Source organism: Adiantum capillus-veneris, chromosome 5 (assembly GCF_014529385.1).
Source record: "Adiantum capillus-veneris isolate H3 chromosome 5, ASM1452938v2, whole genome shotgun sequence".
Taxonomy (NCBI): Eukaryota; Viridiplantae; Streptophyta; class Polypodiopsida; order Polypodiales; family Pteridaceae; genus Adiantum; species Adiantum capillus-veneris.
In genome coordinates this window covers 60,093,034-60,117,544 of record NC_140935.1, presented here as the reverse complement: position 1 = coordinate 60,117,544, position 24,511 = coordinate 60,093,034, and the positions used below count along the sequence as shown (strand labels likewise).

Below are 24,511 nucleotides of genomic sequence, written 5' to 3'. Positions count from 1 at the left end.
TTGGGCTATATCTACTTGAGTTACACAGATATAGAGATACTTTACTGGGGAGAATAGAGAGAGACAATCCTAGAGACAGATTACAGATTTCTTATCACTAGATATGGGACAGCCAAAGGACCATCAATCACTACAGAGCTCCACCCACACTCATTCGACCACTACCGGCACTCTCATCGACCGAGCACTGGAGCTACGGAGATCCAGACGGCCACGATTGAGGAGAGGGGCAACATCGACGAAGACTACAGCAGAGGATTTGAGCCATACTCTCTCAACATCCAGAGTGCAAATGAGGATGGATTCTAGTAGTAGTATCTTTGTTCTAGTTCTTTTAAACACAGACATGGTATTAGATTCACCATTTTGTAACAGATTGGTCTCATAGGTCATTTTGGCCTTTTGAAGACGTTAATATAACATTTCATTTCATTCTCTCTCTCTCTCTCTCTCTCTCTCTCTCTCTCTCTCTCTCTCTCTCTCTCTCTCTCTCTCTCTCTCTCTCTCTCTCTCTTTTCACACATTTCACGCCTTTCACTTTTCACACATATCAGCCTAGCTTAGGACTCTGCAATATTTATATTTTGTTATCATAGTTTAATTTATTTTCTTAATCTGACTTTGTATCAGATACACCGCATTGTAACTTTCTGGTCTCATAGGTCACTTTGGCCTTTTGAAGACGTTGATATAACATTTCATTTCTCTCTCTCTCTCTCTGGGAGATTACTGACTTCTTTAGAACAAGGACTCAGTAGCCAGTAGCCATATGAATATGCTTCACAACAGACTTCAGAGCCCACTTATACCAGAGGTATATTAGTTGACAGAGCCATTGAGCACGGGAGAGCTAGACGCCCACGTCTACGAGGACGACCACGATATTGATGGAGGCTCCATTAGAGGATCATGACTATTCTAGCACGACATGGGAGACGCCCAACACGACTATTTACAGAGGCAGACATTGACGAAGCTCTTCAACGACCGATGCAATACTTTCTCGGACAACGCCCGATATTGGGCATCCTCGGGCATTGTTGATGATGATGATGATTTTAGTCTTTCACTCTACTTCATTTTTATTTTTCTACTAAGACATTGGAATAGATCCACCAAGATTGTATTAGTTTGGTCCAATAGATCATTTTGGCCTTTTGAAGACGTTTAATATAACATTTCATTTTCTTTCACAAAACCTTCATTCACAGTATCATTCTCTCTTCTCTCTCTAGTCTTTGCGCATCTCTCATGAAGAAAAAGGAACTCTTTCATTCAGTAAAAGAAACCTTGGGTATGCATTCAGCATTCATCTTGAGTATTCACCATCAATCACTTCCCTTACACATTACACTTGAAGCATGTTTAGTTATTTTGGGAGTGCATTATTTTTTGAATCTGTGTTTCTATGCATGCGATTTGTGTGCCTAAGCTCTTCCTATCTCATGCACCCGCTATCGTGTCGTAGCACGCGCATAATGTGAAACTAAAATATCTACCTCACTCTCAATGCTTTTGTTATGTGGGACCAAATGCTATAATGTACATAGTGTGATATATACGAAAATAGATGCCACGGTTCAAGTTCCGTATATACCTTGCCGAGACAGCGAGGCCTAGACGTGGCACTATGGCATGTTTTGTCACATAAATATATTCCTACCTTGCTTTAGAAATGTACAAATGTCAAGTGTATCGAAGTGGCATGCTCGTTTTGCCTTGAAAGTTCAATGCGGACGATCTCAGCCAAAAATAGCAAGTTTCATGCGCAGGCGTAAGAGATGCATCCAGAGTGCTTGCCAAGGTAAAATGAGGTTCAAGATGAAATTTAAGCCCGATAGGATTTTCCCAAAATTTTAGGGATTTTTCCCAGCTCGTTTGAACTTTTTACGGGCTAAAAAGGGCATTCTTGGGCTAAATATGACAAAAAATGGTCATAAAATGGTCAAAAATGGCTCAAAATGCCATATCACTCACGGTGCCGTGACTATGAGGAGTGAGGGAACATTTTAGAACATGAAGATTAGCACTTTGAGCTCCTCTGTGAAGGGATACAAAGCCTACACCTATGGTCTACTAGTACAATCCTGTGCTGTTCTAACCCTGTATTCGAGGCTGTGAGGCCACCAATTAGGGTTTACCCTCTTCAAATACCTACTTGTGAATGTATAATGAAGTTTTGGAGCTTCCATGAAATGGCTACGACGGAGAATTGAAGCGTTTGTATAGGGCTTTTTTTAGGGCGAAAGAGAAGTGCAACTGTGTAATTGGCAACGAGGCTACACCAAATCATCACACACACGAGTTTTGAGTTGATCTTGGTTCTTTTTCAAAGACAAGCTTTCATGGCTGGAGTTTTGTTCTTTTTGAGTGTGTTTTTAGCCTCAAATCTTCTACGACCTGCTTGATTTTGCTGCGAACTCTCACAGCCGGCCTAGCGCTTTCCTAGCCGCACTCCGCACTTCTTGACACCGCAGTGCTTTGCATTAACTTCTTGTAGCTTGTGAAGGCATTTGTGTGGCTTTTCATGCCTCATGTGCTAGGCATGTGGTCGAATTGTTTGTACATTATACTGATTGTTCCATTTCAACGTTCTCGTTTTGGGTGAAAGTCTGAAACACCACTTTTCTGGTTTCCCTTTCCGTCGTTTCTGTTTCGGGTGGTGACTATGGAGGGCATTGTGAAATAAACACATATCAAGTTAGAAATGGGTTTCTGAATGCTTTCAGCTTCTCAAGAGGATGACCAAAGCATCAGATATATTTTGACCATGAAGTCTCGCAGCCGCACTCTCCTCCAAAACCTTGGGAGGTAAAACTAGACACCATTCCGTAAAGCGACACAAGATAAATTGGTTCCGTCCAAAACCTTACACACAGATCAGTATATCTGAAGCAAGATCAATCAATTCATCATCATGCCAAGTTTCAATGGTATCATATGCTGCTCATCACTTGCAAAAATCTGACACAAACAATAGGGAATGCCATCCGTTCGCAAAGTCATGCAGCAATGCACAATACTGTATGACCTACAATGTGGGCTTTCACATGCCATGTAGAACCTTCTATAGTTTCAACATTGGCTCTCCTCGTCTGTAAGAAAAGAACATGCATTAAAAAATGCACTAATAATCACTAACACATGATGCAAACCATGGTTTTTCACATGCCATCTGGACTTGTATGGTTTCAGCATTTTTTCTCCTTGTCTTAGACAAAGAAAAAACAATAGCATGCCTATATAAATGCACTCGTAATCATTTACATGGGCTTTTAACTTCCATGTAGAAACTTCTATGGTTTAAGCATTTGCTCCCTTTTCTTAAAGGAGGACAAGGAAGAGTGTGTGCGGGCGCACACACTCGTACGTGGCTACAGACAATAAGGACTATTTGCACAGAAATGCATAGACCCATCACCATCAGGTAGTGCAACTGCACAAGACTTGCTATCAGAAATCATAGGAAGTGTACAGGCTTGAAAAATGATCTTACTGTGATTCAACAATACCTTGAATACAAGATGTTACACAACTAGAAAATTTCTTTCCTCAACAAATGCAAATTAATAAATACACATTCAATGGCCTGGAGTGAATCAGACAGGAGTGACGATGCTTGACATGTTTTTGAGGCAAACAGGAAAATAGTAGGAAAAGCATTGACCTGATTGCAGCTGATCACTCCATTCATGAAGCACCTACATAGCAAAAGCGCGTGTGAATTCCTCATAAAGCTTCTCGCAAGTCACTCGAGCACCAAGTTCATTACCTTCAAAAAAGAACCATACACAGCATCATCGTCATCGCAGCAGATCGGTGCACCCACACGTGCTTGCAAGCGACGAAGTAATGCTCTGTTTGCTACTAGAATCTCCTTTGTCTTGTCAATCACTTCCTAAAGAATGATATAAATCAGAATAAAACCTCAACCAAGCCAGGTTTGGGGTGTAAAGAGTGCACTTTGCATACTTGTTTGGCAACCAGAAGCTTGCGACATCCATCTTCAATTACAGGAAGCTCGTCCTGAATTTTCTGGATACGTAGCAAAAGTCTATATGGATCCACCTGTAACAGATACCGCAAAGCAGCATGTGCTATGTGAGAGACATAACAGAGAGAAAGCATTCATAACGGCCAACTAAAAACTTGCAACATAAATGTGGGACACCAACTCAACAGAGTTGTCCAACCTGAGTGGAACTGTAGCTTACAAAAGTGCTTTTACAAGCCTTGAAATCATAAGAGTACGCTCCCATGTATGCTTACACAACAGAGACCACGTTTGCATCGCCATGCTCTTTTTCTGAGCATGTAGAATGTCGTCATCCAACCAACCTGCTCCCCAATGTGTACTAGGGTCTTGGCCAACACTAAGCGCCGACTAAGGTGTAGCCTGCTGCAGGTGACGTGGCAGTTCCGTACGGACTGCCAGGAAATCTGTTAATAGTTTGGCATCTCTCTGGATTCTTTTCTCATGTTGGGATATTCAAAGCCATGTGTAGTCCGGGTTTGGGCTAGTTCCATGTTTCTCTGGCCTCCTGCAAGCTTAGGATATTTATCCCACACTTGCCTTATTTTCCCCGGAGTCCTATGTGCCCTTGCTGCTCTTGTTTCCCACCATGTCCCTATTTTGCCTATTTCAATAGGTTGTGGGGCTGGATATGTGGGTCAGGCAGCCTCTGATGAGGAGTATATGGTGGTGGCCAGGGGGAGAGTATGTGTATAGAGCCTTTGAGCCCAGGCAAGGGCTGTCCTCTTGGGCGCCTTTTGGCACCCCTAGGAGTGGGGATGGGTGGAGCTCTAGTACTAGGGATATGTGCATGTCTATATGTTGAGGGTAATGCAATCATGCAAATGCATCAATCTAGCTAGCTCCATCCTGTGCTAATGGGGGGGTGTAAAACATAGTACATGGGAGGGTGGGGAGCAAGGGCTACCTTGATGAACGCCTCTGGGTGAGCCATCATTTGGGCTCGTCTCTCCTCAAACTCGATGTGCTCGAGTCCGGATCTCCTCGATCTGTCTGCGGTGGAGTCGTGGGGCCTGGCCTCTAGTAGCCTGCCAACGGCGTCGGGCCTGGCTCGCCTCAGCCTGCTTAAGGGTCACTCCCCTCAATGGGTTTGGGAGTGGAAGGGGTGTAGCTCTCTGAAAGAAATCTGTAAGCTGTGACTATCTCCCCCCCCCCCCCCCCCGAGGTCTCTGTAGGTGGTTGCAGAAGCGTGTCCATGTGCCTCTGTATCTCTAGCAAGTAGCACCCCAGCTGTCTCTGATCTCGAGAGTGCATGATATCTCGGAAGGTAGGATGCCCTCTGAATAGGGCTTGTATCGGCCTCTGATATCCGCATAAGCTCTGCATCTGCAAACAAAATGCTCCTCGCTCTCCACTTCCTCTTTGCATACTCTACACGCTCTTTCCTCCATGGGAATGTCATGAGCTCGCCCCACCTCGATCTCTAATCTGTGTGATGACACTCTGAGCTGACTAATCGCCACCCGTGAGTTGTGTGGCATGTAGGTGTCCATACAGCATGGTGCTGTATGAACCCGAGAGAGAAATGAAATGAAATGTTAAACGTCTTCAAAAGGCCAAAATGGCCTATGAGACCAAACTGATACGATCTTGGTGGATCTAATACAATGTTTGGGTACAAAAATAAAAAGGAAATAAAGTGAAAAACTAAAATCATCACCATCATCATCAATGCCCAAGGATGCCCAGCATCGAGCATTGTTCGAGAAAGTATTGCATCGGTCGTTGAAGAGCTTCATCAATGTCCACCTCTATAAATAGTCGTACTGGGCGTCTCCCATGTCATGCTAGAATAGTCTTGATCCTCTGATGGAGCCTCCGTCGATGCCGTTGTCGCCCTCATAGACGTGGGCATCTAGCTCTCCCGAGCTCGATGGCTCTGTCAACTAATATACCTATGGTATAAGTGGCATATGAAGTCTGCTGTGAAGCATGTTTATCTAGATGTTGAGTCCCTGTTCTAAAGAAGACAATGATCTCCCTCTGTGAATGTCTCCCATTGCCTAATCTCCTCAAGAGACTCTCCCTGTGTCTGCGCAGCTCTAGCAAAAACAACCCGAGGCATCCCTGATGCTGATATCTCATGACTCTAGCCAACGGTCCAAAACACTCTCTGAATAGACAATGAAAGCGGCCTCGTATCTCATAGTATACCGGTCAATGACATATGTGATGTAATTCTGTCTCTGGCTCTATATGAGAAAGCATGCTGATCCTGGCCTCTGCTTGTCCTCTCTTAAATCTGCCAATCTCAATCTCTAGCTGATGCGATGATGTCGCATCTGACCAATGGTACATTGTATCCCATAGGATAAATGAGTGTCCATATAAACCAGACTGATCACATATCCATCCTTTGTTAGTTGGAGAAGATGCTCTCTATAGAAATCCATCTTCGTGCCCAGCTCTTGTATCGGCTGTATCCATGTGCTCTTGGTATCTAGTTGAATCAAATCTGACGTATGAGTCTAGTGATCTCTATCCGTGTGAGAGATAGGGAGGGAATGGAGGCAGTCTATCCATGCTAAAGCCATGTGACTGAAACCATGATGTCATCTGCCCATACCAACATGCGGTGTCCCCCGCAGTGCTAGCTGTCCGGATGACTCAAGGGCTAGCCAAGCATATCTATCTCTAAGAGGTCCCATAAATTATGCATGAAGGATACTGATCTAGTGAGGGCCTCGACCACGAGAGGGGGGGCAGGTAGCTCGGCTCGAATAATCTCGTGTGGCACTGAGGCCTTAGACCGAATCATCCGAGAGATCATAGAGACTAGAGGCCTGTCACGTGCACATCTAACCCTATGTGTACGTGGACAAGCTACTTCATGACATGGGTTCAGTTCAGTTAGATTAGGAAGTGTTCTGGCACTTTTGTGAGTCTATTCGCAGACCGTGCATGTCCAGACACTTAGAGTAAATGCATATCCTCTGGTTGCTACACAGCATGATCATCAGATTTCCATCAAAATCCATCAGGAGCATTTTTACATTGCATAGACCTAATTTTCCTATTTTAGCCAATTTTCACTTATTATTTTTAAGTGACTTTTGTTGGGAGCTAGGTAGGGCAATTTTGACAAGCAACTATATAAGACACCTAGCGCTAGCACTTTTTGGCAGAGGAGGCGGCAGAGACTAGACATCCAACAAACACCTTCTCAGCAAGACCTTCCCAAACAACATACCTAGCGTTTTTCATCAACAGCAGAAGCCTTGGCGTTTTGCATTGCAGATCAGCCCCCGACGACAGCAGGACCAGCAGATCAGCTCGGCAGTAGCAGAACAGCACAACACCTAGCGTTTTGGCATCAGATAGCAGAATCAGCTCAGCGTTTTTGCATCATCATGAGCCTTTAGCGTTTTGCAGATTCGCCGCGACAAGACCACAAGAAGCTTCAGCGTTTTCAGTTTTCAACAGTAAGATCCCGCAGAACAAGTCCCGAACCTCGCAGATCTCACTTTCCCGCAACAGATCCTCGCCGCACGATCAGATCACCGAAGTTTGCAGATTCAGCCGGAAAACGCAGATTTCAGCATCTGTGTTTTCAGCGCGTCGTCGTTGCATTGTCGTCATCGCCATCGTCACCGACATAGAGTCAAAATTCAGCAAATACAAGATTTGCAGATTTCAGCCATTAGCGTTTTCAGATTTCAGCCCGTCTTGTCGTCCTCCTCATCGTCGTCGACATCGTCGGCAAGTCCAAAGCATTGTAGAGATTTGTGCAATCAATAGTAGACCGCTCTCGCCATAGAGAGTGGGGCCTTCGGAGGAGGGTTTGACAACTTGTGTGGCGTCGTATTCTTCTCTCTCTATCTCTCAGTCTCAGCACCTTCATTCACAGTGTTTATCCACTTTGTTTGTGATCACTTGCACTCTCTCATTAAAGGAACGGAAGGCTCTCCCTTCCGTAAGAAAAAGGAACCTTGAGCAAAGTTCAACATTCACTTCCGCTGCACCTTACATGGCCTCTCACACATCTCCATCCATCAGAGCTCCCAAATCTGCCATGGTGGTCTGAACCCCATAAAGCATATCGGAAGCCACAAGAGCGCCAAACAGCCACAGCTTTGTTCGAGGTTCCTGAAACTGAACCTACGAACACATCTTCTCCAACTCTCCCAAGGCTGCATAAGCTCTCGTCAATCTAGTCTTTGTTGCTCTCCTCAATGAAAACACCGGTCCACTGAAGACTACCCCAAGATAGGTGTATGCATTTGTATACTCCACCGTCTCCTGGCCATATGTAAATGTGGGTGCTGACCTCCTGACCCATTGCGGTGTGGTGTTAAACACCATAACCTTGGTTTTTACCAGGTTAACAAACAATCCACTATCGTGGGCAAATGTGTACAAAGCATCTAAAATTTAAATGACGTTGCATCCCCTCTGGGGAGTCAGAAATCAACACAATATCATCAGCATATAAAAATAGTGGGATCCATGTCCCTGCCAATTGTGCTCCTCTATCACCATCCCTCTCAATGTAGTCAGCAACCTCATACATGCCAAATAGTGTAGGAGATAGCGGGCAGCCCTGTTTCACCCCGATAGAGAAGTGAGCCAAATCAGAAATCCCCTTTGGAGTGCGTACATGCCCCACTACCGACCTGTATAGAGCCATCCATGATCCCCCAAATCAACTCTGTGGGTACCCCTATCTCCTGCAGTCTGCGCATCAATCTAGCTCTGGGCACTGTATCAAAGGCTTTGTGGAAATCCACAAAGTAACAATAGGGTCGTCTCCCACGTGATTTCCCCTCCTCAATAATGGCTCCGAGTGTCAAAACATGATCAAGAGTAGAGAAACCTCTCCTGAAACCCACCTGTCCTGCTGCTTGTACCCCCTCTCTCTCGACTGCTGCTTAAGGATGGATGCGTACAACCGTGCCAATGTGTGTCCAATCATGATAGTGCGGTAGTTCCCAGGCTCCATAGGGTCCCCTGACTTGAAGATAGGTACAGTAGTAGACAAACTCCAAGTGTCAGGTAGGCCCTCGCACATGGAACGCCGAGAAGCAATCCGTGACTGCTTGTGAGTGATGACTCTTAGAAGTACCTCCCTCTGAAGTCGGGCTATGCAGGCTACTGCGGCAAATCTTCCCAATAGTGATCTCTTGATGGCAATCACTTGTTTCCAACGATCTCATTCAGCCCGTAGCGGATAGAGCTCTTTGTGCCTCGTGTGGGCGGCTATGTTATCCAGCCTTGAGGCATCTATCCCCATAGTTACCCAGAATGGACAATCGGAACGGGGAACGGGAACCGGCATGAAATGCCATTCCTTGCTATAGATACTCACGTTTGAAACATAGAACGGGGATTCCAAACGGGAAATTGGCATGGGAACAGGGAATGGAGACCTCAAAATAGCCATTCCTTGTAACTATGTCTATCGCTCCCTCTCGTTTCTGCCTTGATGTGAGGCAAAGGCGAAGTGCCTTGTAGTCCCTGCTCTTGCCAACTGGTTGTCCATGTGTGCCCATGTCAAAGGTTGTCGGCAATGTGTAGTAGCAGTAACAATTGTGTGTACTAGGAATTTATCCATCGAAGGCATGTGTCACAAACTGCTCATGTGTCAAGCCATTGAAGAACGGAGCCAGCCTGCAAATCCCAGCCAAGGGGTCTAAACCCTAAGAGAAGAAGCAATAGAAGAAGTTTTAAAAACTTACAAGTCTTGCCGAGTGGCCTATTGTTTAATAGAAGTTCCCACCAACTTATGGGACCCCGTCCGATGGGGTCCTAGTCTCTAGGACTAGAATAAAGCAGCACAAACACCCAAAGGACTTTGAGTGCCCAGCTGATGACATGGCAGACTGTACAGCATTCCCATATTTTGCGTTGATAGGAAGTCATGCTAGACTGTACGGACGTCCGTGAAATGCGTTGGCTGCTGACGTGGCAAATTGTACGGATTTTCATATTTACGCTAGTAGCTTTTGGGTCATATGCTTTTAGAACCAATGCTTTTGACTTGAAACTTTTCATGTGACTGCTTTTGGGTCTAGGGTCTTTAAATAAGACCCAAGGGCTCTCATTCTGGCAGTCTACCCGCGGGAGATGCAGAGCAGAGACATGGGAGTTGTACCATGTTGAAGCAATATAAAGAAATATCGAAAGGGGCACCAAGGTTTGGGGCTAGTGCTCTCTTGGGTGGAACTCTCGTCCCCTGTGTCGTGTATCTCTTTCAGTTCATGTCACATGCAAAACTAATCCTATATGCATGTGGACAAGCTAACTCCTATTTCTAGGGTTTAGGCACCCTTGTGAGCTTGTATGCAAGACGTGCATGTCCAGGCACTTTAGATTAGTTGCATACCCTCTAATTGCGCATGAGCATAGCTAGTGTCTGCAACGTGTAGGCAATTGGGGAGTGTTCCCATTCACTTGCATTAGTACACAGCCTAGGTAATTATCTGCATGTGAATCACCTCTCAACCCACACTGAGCTTTTACAGGAGTGTTCTTTGATGACATATTCGTCTTTTCAAAGACCGAGGAGGAACATCAGAAGCACTTGGACAAGGTGTTTCAAGAATTGCGAAAGCATGAGTTGCATGTAAATGCAAAGAAAAGTGAGTTCTTTCTCACAGAGATACACTATCTCGGTCATATAGTCTCTCACAACAAAGTGAGTATGGATCCCGCAAAGACCCAAGTAGTACAAGATTGACCAACTCCCACTACAGTACATGATGTACGTAGCTTTTCGGGATTGTGTTCATATTATTGGAGGTTTATCCGCCGAGGCTTTGCTCAAGTAGCAGGACCACTCCATGACCTAGCACGAAAGAAGATCCCTTTCAAATGGAGACCGAGACAACGAGGTGCCTTTGACAGGCTAAAGTATTTATTAAGCCATGGACCTATTTTGATAGTCAGACTTAAGGAAACCATTCGAGGTTCACTACAATGCTTCAGGTGATTACATTGGTGCAGTGCTAAAACAAGAAGCCCATGCAGTGGCTTATGAAAGTAGATGGCATAAGGATGCAGACTTGCATGCCTCGATCTACGAGAAGAAACTTATGGTTGTGATTCATGGCTTGTCTACCTGGAAGCACTATCTTCTAGGAGCGGATTTTGTGATTAAAATCGATCACCAAAGTTTGCGATATTTTCTCACACAACGGAAATTATCTGAGAAGCAAATGAGATGGGCAAACGTTTTATCCATGTTTCACTCCCAGATCCTTCATATGGCTGGGCGTAAGAATGTGGCTACAGAGACATTGTCTAGACGGCCTAGGGTGAATGCAATTACTTCTATATATCACCAAGAACTGGAATCGCTTTTGAATTTGTATCCGAACGACCCAAATTTCTACTCCATTTGGAGCGAGTTACAAAACGGAGAGAATGAATATGTCTATTCCATTTGGGACGGTTACCTCTACCACCACCAAGCAATTTGCATGGCAGAGCCATTGAGGAAGAAAACCATGGAAGAAACACATGCTTTGCCTTATGCAAGTCATCGAGGTATCCTCCCTACGACTTTAGCAATGACGACTTTAGCATTGGAAAGATATTTCTCTTGGCCAAGCCTTCTTAAAGCGGACATTGATCAACATGTCAGAGAATGTTTGGTTTGCCAAAAGGTAAAGTACGATCGACATAAGACGCCTGGTTTACTCTAACCTTTGCCTGTGCCTAATCAACCCTGGAGAATATTGTCAAAGATTTTATTATGGATCTCCCAAAGTCTCAGACTGGAAAATGATGCGATCTCGACCATTGTGGACAGATTTAGCAAGCAAGCTCACTTTATTCCAGTCAAGAAAACGATCAAAGCAGATAATATGGCTAGGATTTTTCTAGCACAGAATTTTAAGCATCATGGGATGCCCAAGTCTATTGTGAGTGATCGAGATCTTCACATGACAACAAAAATTTGGCATGATCTGTTCGATAAACTTGGCACAAAGTTGAAATTTTCATTCTGCATATCATCCCCAAAGGGATGGGCAGAGTGAGATCACTAATTCCACAGTGTTGGATATGTTGAAATCCTACGTGTCGGACAGACAATCTGACTGGGCAAAGTATTTGCCCCTTGTCGAGTACACATATAACAATACCGTACATTTGTCTACGGGGAAGGCACCCTTTGAGATTCTTTATGGTAAGCCTTTGCTTCCATCGATCCTTTTATGTAAGGATAAGATCTTTGCAGCGGATAAATTTGTCCGGGATCTGGAAACGGCCTGCGGGCAAGTTAAGAGAGCAATTTTGCGCTCTCAAGAAAAACATAAGAAAGCTATGGACAAGCACAAAAGGAATCTGGACTTAACAATTGGTCAATTGGTCTTCCTCAAGTTTGAGAAGGCAAGACTAAAGTGGTGAAACTTTTCACTCATTATTATGGGCCGTTTAAGATAACTGACCAAGTGAACGATGTGACGTTCCGATTAGAGCTACCGTCTAATTAGAAGATCCACAATGCTTTCCATGTTAGTTTAATCCGGCCATATGTGGGACCGCCTCCAAGTTAGCCTATTGCTAAGGAGTCTCCTGAGGTTGAGGAAACACAATAAATACTCCAATCGGAGCAAATCATTTATCATCAAGAGCGGCCACTTAAATTCGGAAAGATTACACGGAAGTATTTGGTAAAGTTCGAGAATTATTCTACTTTACACACTCAATGGATGACCGAGAAGGAATTAGCATCTTATCCCGAGATTTTGGAGGATATGTACAAGCACTACAGTTGAGGACAATTGTTTAGAAGCCAGAGGGATGTTGCTAAATGGACTTTTTTTTTTTTGAGTAATTTCTATTTATTGAGATTAGGATATTTAAATGTGTACACTTGAACCGTAAGGTTAGGAACTGTAGATCTATTGGAACTCTTAAAAGCCATCAAAAACAGACAACTTTGATGAGTCGTATGATGGGTAACATTAAGCATCGCAAAGGGGTTGCACCGTTAATTCGGTAGGAGAGATCGGGAAGTGGATATTCCCGATGCGTCATATGATGGGTGACGGAGCATCGAAAAGGGAATATTCCATTGGTCTGGCACGAAATCCGAACTGGAAAAAGGAATAACGTAAAGAAGCAAGCACACAAATAAAGATGGGTTCTGAGAAGCTTTTTTCAAAAAGAAGAATATTTTTAAGTGCTTTCCAAGAAGAGCAGATGCTTTCCCGCGAGGAATCTGTGTTTGTGTTGCATCCGTGCTTGAGAACTGCATCCGGGGACGCCTGGAATATGTCTGTTGGAATTAGGGTTGCAGAGAAACGCACACAGCTTGGAGAAGACGAAGGAAGCTCAAGGCACACAATAGAGAGTGTGTTACTTAGTATGCAATGGAAAGATAGATAGCCCTAGAGTGATGGGCGTATATACAATGCTCGGGGGAAAAAACCTCCTAAAGAGGGAAAAAATGCCCCAGCGGTCCTAGTGTGTTCACACACATCACTACCACATGTATATGGTAACAAATCCCTCCTGGAGTGATGCGGTGAACGAGAGCTGGCACATGAGTAAAGGGAAGTGTCATGCCCTGAGGACATGATCAGTCCACAAAGGGGAGTAAGCCCAAAGCTTTGCGGAAAGCTTCAAGCTTCTCACGAGACAATGCCTTAGTGAAAAGATCTGCAAGGTTGTCCTGTGTTGGCACATAAGCCAAGCTGATCTCTCCTGCTGAGAGCCTTTCCCTGACATAGTGGTAATGCACCTCAATGTGCTTTGTGCGAGCATGAAAAACTGGGTTCCTCGCAACTGCCAATGCGCTCTGACTGTCAGTGTAGATAGTGCTGGCAGTGTCCTGTCCAACACCCAAATCAGCCATAAGGCGTCTGAGCCATACACACTCAACCATAGCTGTGAAGACTGCCCTGTACTCAACCTCACAACTCGAAGTGGCCACAATAGGTTGCTTCTTGCTCAACCATGATATACATGAACTACCAAGCATGAAACAAAAACCACTTGTGGACACTCGCGTGTCAAAACAACCAGCCCACTCTGAGTCCGAAAAAGCATGTAAGTCTGGCGGCAATGATCCCCCCTTGGGATAAAACAAGCCAAGATGTAAAGTGCCACTAAGGTAGCGGAAAATCCTCTTGACAGCCTGCCAATGCTTAGACCCTGGGTTATGCATAAATCTGCTGACCTGTGAGACTGCATACTGAATATCTGGCCTCGTGTTGCATACATAAATGAGGCAGCCAACAACAGTTTGGTAAAAAGTGACATTAGTAGGATCGCCAGCATCATGTAGACTCAACTTCAAACCTGTTTCCATGGGAGTGGCAATAGGTTTGCAATCCTCAAGTCCAAACTTACATAGCAATGTCTCTATGTAACTTTTCTGACACAATGCAATACCACCATCACATTGCTTAAACTGTATACCCAAGTAATGATGCAACAGCCCCAAATCTTTCATCTTGAAAGTAGCATTCAAATCAACCTTAACTTCAGCAATATGTCTCTCATTTGGTCGAGTGATCAGCAAATCATCGACATAAAGAATCACAATGAGAAGTACATCACCCTCACGCTTTACATACAATGTGCTTTCTGTTGGACTGTTACGAAAGCCTTTTAACCAAATGAGTGTCAGCTTTCTCATACCAAGCACGAGGAGATTGCTTCAACCCATACAAAGCCTTCTTACATCTGCACACTTTGTCCTCTTGTCCTTTTATGACAAAACCGCGAGGCTGCGTTACATAAACTTCCTCAAATATGTCACCATTCAAGAAAGCAGTAACATGTCTGATTGATGTACATCCCAACCAAAATGAGCTGCCAATGCATAGTAGTCATACGACAAGTGGAAGCAAAAGTCTCTTCATAATCTATGCCTTTTTGCTGTGCATAACCCTTTGCAACAAGTCGAGCCTTATGGCGATCGATCTCACCATCCGGCTTGCATTTCAACTTGTAAACCCACTTCGTACCAATGACCTTTTTGCCAGGAGGCAAATCACATAAAGCCCATGTGTCATTTTCTATAAGTGCATCATATTCTGATTGCATGGCAGCCATCCAATTTTCTGAATTCTGTGCTTCATCAAAAGACAGGCTCCTCATCATCATGTAAGCTAGACAGCCAAAGCATAACAATCTGATGCATACGATGCATGGCGAGAGCCTGAATGAGTACGACTAGACAAAGGTGCATCCAATTTATTGTCACGCAAAGTGTGCACTAGCCATTTTGGTATACCTCTAGCCTGCTCATTTTCAACCCTTTCCTCATCAAGTACATCATGTACATTTGCATCAGTAATAGGCTGATCTTTAACATTTTCAGAAACCCCCATAGGCTGTACATTTGCCTCATTGGAAATTACATTCGCATTTCCACCACTGAAAAGAGGCAACAAAGTGTCATAAATGTCCTGTGACCTTACATTATTGTCTCTAGTACATGACAGCAAAGGCTGAACAGAATCTTCCACAAACACTACATCCCATGAAACCAAAATACGCTTTGTTTGCGGATGATATAACCTGTAACCTTTGCTTTCAGCACTATAACCAACAAAAATACATTTGACAGCCTTATCATCCAATTTTCTGCGCTGTGTTTGTGGCACCAAAGCATATGCCAAACAACCAAAAACACGCATGTGCTCAATAGAAGGCTTTCTATTATGCCATGCTTCATATAGAGTAATAGACTGTAAAGCTTTCGTAGGACACCTGTTAAGTACATAAGTGGCACACATGATGGCCTCGAGCCAAAAAGAATGCGGCAAAGCTTGACTTTTTACCATACATCGTGCCATTTCCGTCACTGACCTGTTTTTCTTCTTAACAACACCATTTTGTTGAGATGTATAAAGCATTGTACATTGGTATTTTATCCCACGACTAGCCAGAAATGAATTAAATTCATGAGACATATACTCTCCCCCTCGATCGGAACCGAGGTGCCCATAGTACTTTTCGAGACATTTTCAGCCATAGCTAGAAATTGTTTGAAGCACATAAAAACTTCGGACTTCGCTTTAAGCGGAAATACCCATGCATGCCTGGAGTAATCATCAATGAAAGTCACGAAGTAAAGGTAATTGCCCAAGGACTGAGTTTGCATGGACCCACAAACATCACTATGCACAAGCTGCAACCTGCATGTGGCCCGAACTGAACCATCCTTTGGAAACTTAGAACGCTACATCTTACCCAAAATACAGCCTTCACAAACATGTTTGACAAGTGCTTCAAGAGACGGCAAAGAAGCAACCATATCAGATTGCTGCAAACGCAGCAAACTGGCAAAATTCAGATGACCAAAACATGCATGCCAAAGTTTTGCATCTGAAATAGCCCTTGAATCTCCAACAGCATTTGCAAAATTTTGTCCACACTCGTCATACAAAGTGAGCTTATACAGCACACGGCACAAAAGGCCTGATGCAACAATTTTATCACCAAAACTGAGATCATGAACTGTTCATCTGTCATCCACAAATTTGACTGCAAGTCCAAGTCTAGCAAATGCGGATACAGACAAGTCTAGCAAGTCTAGCAAGTGCAGATACAGACAAGAGATTCTTCTTGATCCCAGGTACATAAAGTGCATCAACAAGTGTGAAGGAACTGCCATTTGCAACAGTAAGCACAATCTTTCCAACTCCTTGAACCGGATAAGAGGCATTGTTGGCACAAGTGACTGAATTCCCATGAGGGACAGACTCGAGAGAGGTAAACAATTTAAGCACAATCTTTCCAACTCCCTGAACCGGATAAGAGGCATTGTTGGCACAAATGACTGAATTCCCATGAGAGACAGACTCGAGAGAGGTAAACAATTCACGATGTGAAGTAATGTGCTTTGTAGCACCACTGTCGAAATACCACACATGTGAATCTGCAGCAACTGACAAGCATGCATCATGGACAGCAGGATTGTAAGTGCACTTTGCGCTAAAAGCCCATTCTGCATCAACATCAACAACACAGTCTCCTTTCACAGAAGACTCAACAATGGCTGCATTTGTAGTGGAACCAACATTTGCAGTGGAACCACCCTCTTTCTTCTTAGCCTCTTTGGCCTTCAACTTAGGACACGACTTGATCAAGTGATCATTAGCTTTACAATAATGGCAACGCATCTTCTTTTTGCCCTTATCACCAGAATTTCTAGACGAATTGCTGCCAGCAGAAGCATTAGGAACAGAAGTTTTGCCACTCGCAGCAGAACCATAAGAGGCCAGATCTTTACGCAGCAAAGCAATTTTAGCCTCATTGTGGCTTGCATAAAGACCTGCTAGAGTATCCCAAGCCTGTTTTGCAGATTTTGCTGAACGAATGTGAGGAACAATGGTGCGCTTCACAAACAACGCAATCAATGGATGAGCCTGCGCATCCTATACATCCCAACGAGCTTGTTCTGCCGTAGGCAAAACAACTCTAATAGCAGCAATCCTTGCAGTAAGACCTGCAACATCCTCAACATCGCCTACATCCTCAGAACCAAGACGTACATCAATGCCCTGCACAATGTTCCAGACGCCCTTTGACACAAGAACATGTTGCATCATATAAGCCCACATAGGGTAGTTGTCCCCATCCAACCTGTCCTCAACAGCAAACATCTTGAAAACATCTGTGTTGTTGTCAGCCATGGTAAATGCTGCACCTGATGTAAAAACTGCTCGAAAATAGGAGAAACAGAGCGAGAGCAACACGTGCTATATAGCACAAACCGTAGAAGACTATGAGCCACCTGTTATGCAGAAAACGGCACTGCCAAAAATTCTACACAAAATGACGAAATAGCCTGTGCAATACTACCTGTAGTGGAAACGGAGGCCGAAATAAGCCCGAATCAAGAATCTGAGCAGACTAAGCTCTACGAGCTTACTCGAAATTTTTGTCGACCTGCGAACGCTTGCCAAAGCTCACTGTAATCGGAGCATCTCCCACTGTGTAAAAGGATCTGTCTGTTTGTCTGTACTCTTGCAAAGCATTTTCAAATTTGCGCTGACAAAGACAAGATCATTAGCCTTCTCCACTCCAAGCCGATTCCTCTTCTTGGAAGCAATGTGCTAAAGGTACTCCACAATTGCTCCAAGCATGAGGTACTAACTGACTGGCTAAGAATACGGATCGCCAATCTCTGAAGCTTAGGGCCATCATAGCCATAGTCCTCCCACCATAGCACTCAACCTATCTTCATGCGATCAATCTAAGCATCTGGATTGCCAAATGACCCCGGCATCTCTCTGTACTGTCTCAACTGATCTCTGACAATGCGTCGCCCATCTCTATCTAGAACTATCTTGTTTAAGATCTCTGTAAATTGATTCATGACTTCTCTGTCTGTCTCTTGCCCTGCACCTTGGAACTTTGGATCCACCATGTACGTTGCCCCATGTAAAGGAGAGGCATATGAATTCCACCTTGAGCTGCAAAGCGCATGGATCTCCTCATATCGCTCTACTTTCGGCTCAAGCTGTGCAAGTTGCTCGATCATGCGGTCCATTGCCTCATAAATCTTGCCAATGCAAGGATCCATGCCATCTAGAACTCGAAGCAAATGAACCACAGGTTTTACTTGTGCGTCTAGACTCTTGAACTCCTTCTAGAACTCAAGATTCTCTGCCTTATCCTTGCACAAAATCCCTGCACCTGTCTTTTCATAGGGGGAGGTGGTGAACTCATCACTCATGAAGACCTGTCGGACCGTATTTTGACATTCAGAGAGCCTGCGCACAAGAAGGATATTGAATGCGAAGCGGGTGTCTGAATACTTTAGAAGCACTTTGTCTCGCCTGACCTCTTGAGGTACTCACTCCGAACCAAGTTGTGATTGTTGATGAGAGTAACAATCTTCACTGCATCAGCAATGACTGGGGCGATCCAGTCTAGCTTGCCGATGTCTTTTAGAAGGTTGTTCAAGCAGTGTGCCATGCAAAAGCACACTGTCACATGCGGATAGTGGCCCTCTATAATAGCTGTTGTTGCCCTGTTTGATGCCTCCCCATCTATGACAAAGGCCACCTAGTGTTGCTCACTGATCGTTTCTATGGCCGTTGTCCACTCTGCAGAGAGGACATCGGCGGACTTGCCACTCTCGGTGGCATCATGAGAGTGCACAAAGTACATCTCTCCACTCACGTATGCGACGAGACCATGGATAGATCTCTTCCTTGTATCGCTCCACTCGTCGCCAATGAGGGAAACGCCATGTTTTGCCCAAAGGAGTTGAATATTGAGTGTTGCTTGCTCCACGATAGCTTTCTCTCGATCGAGCAAAGTGGTTCGGAGAGCCTCTGAAGATGGCGGCATATAGTCGGTGCCATCCTCTCCTATCCGTTGCACCATAACTTTCCAATACTCCGACCTATTTCGATCAAACATAGAAGATGTTAGTATCCAAAAGGCGGAAACGCTCGATAACAGAAGAAATGAAAGGGAAGATTGATAAATCATAACACACCTCGCTGCGACAAATGGGATATGGTCGTGATAGAAGAATCGGGCCACGGCTGCATCCACCTCTTCCTTCTTCTTTGGGTCCCAAGAGGTGGCAAGGGTCCTTTAACGACGAATCGGACCCGATGAAGATCCACCGGCACCTAAACCGGGTAGAGAGGAAGAAGGGAAAATGAGGATCTTTGGGTCGATACCTTTGCGTGCGGGCTTGGCTTTATGGTTGAATTGCCGATCCTTTTCCTCGAGCTCCTTCCTCTTCTCGATAGTTACTTGGTGCAAAATTTCACCTCATGTCCCAGCACTCGAAGAAAGTGTGCCCTCACTTTGTCATGCCCCCCCTTCCGCGTGTAAGAGCATAACTTGCATGCCCATGCACGAAAACCTCCCGCCGCCGACAAGGTGCCTTCCAAGGTCACTTCATCCCACCACGACCATTCCTTCATCTTTTGAGTGTTGCCCGCATGAATGGAGGGGATTGTACGAGAGGAAGAGGCCATGGAGTGATGGATGAAGAAGCTTAAGAATCGCGATAGAGAGCTTGAGAGAGGCTTCACTTCTTGAGAAGTTGAGAGTCGAGCCCAAGGGAGAGAGAGAGCTTGAGCCTTGAAGCCTTGAGAGCAAGAGAGAGCTTGAGAGCCTTGAGGGCTTGAGGCTTGAGAGCTTGAGAGCAAGAGAGAGCTTGAGAGCCTTGAGGCTTGAAGGCTTGAGGCTTGAGAGCTTGAGCAATGAGTAGACCATAGCACCGAGGAGAGGTTGAAGCTTGAAACTTGAGAGCAAGAGAGAGAGCCTTGAGAAGTTGAATGAATTTGAGAGCAAGAGACTCGAGAGAGCAAGAGAGGAAAGGGTGAGGGGGTGGCTAGTTATATAGGAAACTGTATGAGGCTATGAGCCTATGAGGCGTTTTTTGAACTTTTTTCACAAATGCCCGTTTTTTACCATTTTGAAGATCTGCCCGTTTTTTGCCCGTTTCTGTCCGTTGCAGCCCATTCCGGACATTCCGGATCCATTCCGGTTTCAGGCGGCCTGTCGGAACGGCAACCCATTCAGGGGCGTTCCTCCCATTTCTAGCTGGTTGAAACACCATTCCGGCATTCCAAGCACCTATTTGGCCGTTCCCCGGTAACTCTACCTTGAGTACGCATTGAGCACTCATCTTGAGCACACACCATCAATCACTTCCGCTGCACATAACAAGTTGTGATTCCTCACAATGCTACTACACTCATGGAGTATTGTCCTTTCGTCCTTCTTGGAATTTTCTTGGATAAGCCGCCTTGCCAATTTAAGTTGCGGTTTCTTTCTCTTTTCTTCAAATATGAGTGACCTTAGATCTTCATCTGCAAGGCTTTTAGCACTCCTTTACGACTCTTTAGTCTATGTCAAGAGTAATTGGTACACTCGGTTCGGGACCTATCTTTGGAGCAAGACCTTTCCTTTGCACTGGCGGAGAACAATGGTTGTCTACGCTGCACATGATGGCATCCTACTACTGATATCTCTTGGCATTCGTGATTTACTACACTCATGATATTGTCCTTTTGTGGACATTGGAGCGAACATCTTCATTGTTGGTGTCAAATCTTTGGCTTCTGGCGCACTATTGGCACTTTGAGGGGATTGTCTCCCCTCTTGGCTGCCAACTTTGCACACCACTATGTTGACACTTGTAACATTGCTCACTAAGCTTGGAGCACTTTGGGAAGGCATTTTGGAGCAATAGCCAAGCACTCCAAAATCTCACTCAAGGTGCAACTTTATGGCTTGGGTATGGTGAGAAGGGACAATGTGGCATCCCTTGTCAACAAGCTAGACAATATTTGCACTCAATTAACCTACATAGAAAGCTCAATAGACCCCGAAGATCTAGTAGCAGTGCTACTTAAAGCCGTGTTTGACGATTTAGCCAAATTGCCACAATGCTCAAAGAAAAAGAACTTGTGCTCTAATTTGATCTCTATGTAATCATGTTTAAGCCATGAATGGCACACAAACTCATCCTTCTTAATCACCTACATTAACATCTCGATCCGGGTATAACGACACAGGGTTGGTAACGATCCATGTACCATCAAGGAAGAACCACATAGGCTAGCGGCACATCGCTATTGGGTGTTCGTCCATAAGTGCTTGTTTCTCTAACTTGTTATAAACTTGGTAGTGGCATTGCCATGATTTGTAGTGCCCACAAGTGTAATTAGGGTGATCTTGCTACGTTCCAAATAGAAGCATTTTTTTTAAGCCTGGTTCAATCTTGATGTTAGTGTTGTCAATGGGGTGATTGCAAATAGAAAAACACAATTTTACATTCTTATTCTCACAAGTTAGCAATCACATTCTTATTCTTTATAACGTTATGTGTGCTCCAAGTTTATACAAGCATGTATTCAAACGGTAGTTGATTACACTTTCTTCTTTTTCCTCACATGTGGATAAATCAAGTTTTTCAATTCCCTTTACTTCAGCCTTTGTCAAGAAAGGTCTCCAATTCGCACGGTTTAGTTTGCCCAAAAAATCTCGCTCAGGTCTTGATAAGATTCGTTTTCTATATGATAGACCCATGCCTATTCTCAGCACATCAAATATTTCTTTTGGACATGTGTCTCTAGATTTGAGTATCCTTTGGCATGTGGATGCCTGCTAGGTATTCTCCTATATACCGCTTCCCAATGGCTCTCTAGCCTTGCCTCTCTTTCGTGGACCTTCTGTTTTGATTATGATTGGGCTTGTCGCTCCAACCTTTGTAGCTTGAATACCTTGATCTGGTAAAGACCTCATGGATGATTCTAGCTTTAGTTATGGCTTCTCTCTCCATCTTGGTGGTAGCCTCTCCCTCTACACTTGCATCATGTCTACTCACACTTGCAGATTTCTTTGTAAGATTGTGGAAACCTCCCATTTTTTCCTCCTCTGACGTTTTTCCCGTAGTTGCACATTGGAGGTTGCTACAGGACACCATCTGATGGTAGCTCATGCAGTCTATGCACGATTGCTATAGCATACAGTAGCGCTTGATCATCTTCAAGCATTCGATTCTTAGAAGGTTCATTCATTCTAATCCTTGTTTGGCGGTTGCGTACTCCAAAGGGGGTAGTGGCTTGTGGATCGCTTTGGACACACTTGTGCATTCATCACGAGAGGATTCACGAGATCTGGTCGTGCTATCGGCATATGGGCTCACAATGTTCCCAAGGAAAACACCACCACCTTGGGTGGACAAAGACTTACCATTGGACAGGTGTATTGCCTAAAGAGGCACACATAAAGAGAGGATCTTGGATCTCTTCTATGACATGTCTGTTCTCACGATTTGCAGATAGACATGTGACTTCAGTTCTATTGACTCCTTCGTGGTGTTAACTTGCGAGATGCAAGAAATATGGGATTCGATGGGTGCATCCAAAGCTGCCCCGAGACTGGCCTGGTTGGCCTTGCTGTTGCTCTTCTACCCTCTTGATCGGTTATACTGTTACCATGGTTGCATTCATTTGCGTACGACAGGGCCTCCCTATTCACCGCCTTCCCACAAGATCTCCCAGTCCGCTTAGGTCGGATGGCCATGTTTCAGCTACAAGACCCTGAGTGCTGACATACAAAACATGGTCCACAACATCAGATCCCTAGGCCCTCATTGTCATCAGCAAACGTTCATCCCTAAAGCTTTGTGAATAGCACATAGAATACAACCACACAGACACCTTGTCAGAACATTTAGGACTCTAGAAGATTTGAAAGAAGATGTGCATTATCTTTTAGTGGCAACAGATGAGCGCTATTTCACTTGGAAAAAAATCTGCCTACCAAAGATTGATGAGTTCAGCATCATTCACATTCCCCATCAAATACATTACATAATTTAGAACGTCTGGAGTTCTGAAAATGCCCTGACCCTTTTGTCAAAATCACCATCTAGCGCTGCACCTCTCTATATAAAATGGCAGGATTTGGTATGCGGTGTGGCCAATTCTGTACTCTCACGTGATCATAAAAATTATGTGCTTTCATTTCAGGTTACTATAAAGCATGTGTAGCGCTCTAACAGCATCTTCTTACCTTCACGCTTTTATACATGGTTAATACCAATGAATCAAGCTCAACCATTGCAATTATCAGGTAGAGAAATGACAGAAATGAATGCATCCTTACTTGGCCAGGTTCTCTCGCGCTGGACTCTATCTCCAGCTTATGATGCACGTACTGCCCAAAAAAAAAGGAGGACGAAATAAACTACTAGAGAACACAGCGTAATGAAAAAACTGTCCATTCAAACTTTAAAAATGACGAAAATGACTGCTTGAGCAAGCTTTTATGTGCAGATTTTGAGCCTGGTGGACGCAAAGCGGAATACATTGAGATCATTGTTGGCCTTCACAAAGAGCTGCTCCAGGGTGTCAATGGCGGGATTGAAAGGCTTTAACGTGTGCGACATGGAGGCAGCAATGGGTGAGTGACAGAATGGTCAGCTGGCTTCAAATTGCATCCTGCTTGCATAGGTATGGCAATTCTGTTGCTTCGCGAGGGTTTGGGAGCGCTACCCTGCTAGTGGAAGATTTTTAAGGCAATCCTTCGCAAATCTGGACGCTGCTCAACCTTGTCTCTCAAATTTCAATTTGCTTTGCTGCTCTCTCTCTCTCTCTCTCTCTCTCTCTCTCTCTCAATTGGCGGGAAACCATTGCTTTGTTCAATCTCTCTCTTCCTCTCTCTCTCTCTCTCTACATCCTCATTTAGCAGGCCAATCACATGTGGCCACATGGCATAGCTGGCGTTGCTCCTTTCAGTAAATCCATCTTAGATAATCAAGGTAACAAGCCGACAACCACTAGTCTTTGCCTGGTTGGCCTTGTTGTAAGGGCGGGTTCACACGAGCCCGCCGGCAGCTTCTCTGGATTTCGCTTCCTTCGCCTTGGGTGTTCACAAAGGACGGAGGCAATCTTTTATGTCAATTTTACATGAAGGTATAACATCCAATGGTTGCAGCACAACAGAAATCTCACTGGTTTCCTTTGGGCGAAAGCTGTTCAATTGCTGCTCTCCGCACTTTGTCGTTGAATCCGTGAGCGCCAACTCAGAACC

General features: G+C 44.6%; 1 protein-coding gene across 1 annotated transcript in view; it reads right to left on the bottom strand.

The window, feature by feature from the left end:
• The window catches only part of LOC147457380 (spindle/kinetochore-associated protein), a 53,799-nt gene extending 29,692 nt beyond the window's left edge, over positions 1–24,107 (bottom strand). The window contains exons 1-5 of the mRNA XM_086513575.1: positions 23,787–24,107; positions 23,585–23,635; positions 3,973–4,068; positions 3,773–3,898; positions 3,668–3,701 (exon numbers count right to left, since the gene is read on the bottom strand). Of these exons, the coding sequence (XP_086369701.1) occupies positions 3,668–3,701; positions 3,773–3,898; positions 3,973–4,068; positions 23,585–23,635; positions 23,787–23,867 (388 nt within the window). The 5' untranslated portion in view covers positions 23,868–24,107. The remainder of the gene's footprint in view (positions 1–3,667; positions 3,702–3,772; positions 3,899–3,972; positions 4,069–23,584; positions 23,636–23,786) is intronic.
• Between the last annotated feature and the right edge of the window lie 404 nt (positions 24,108–24,511).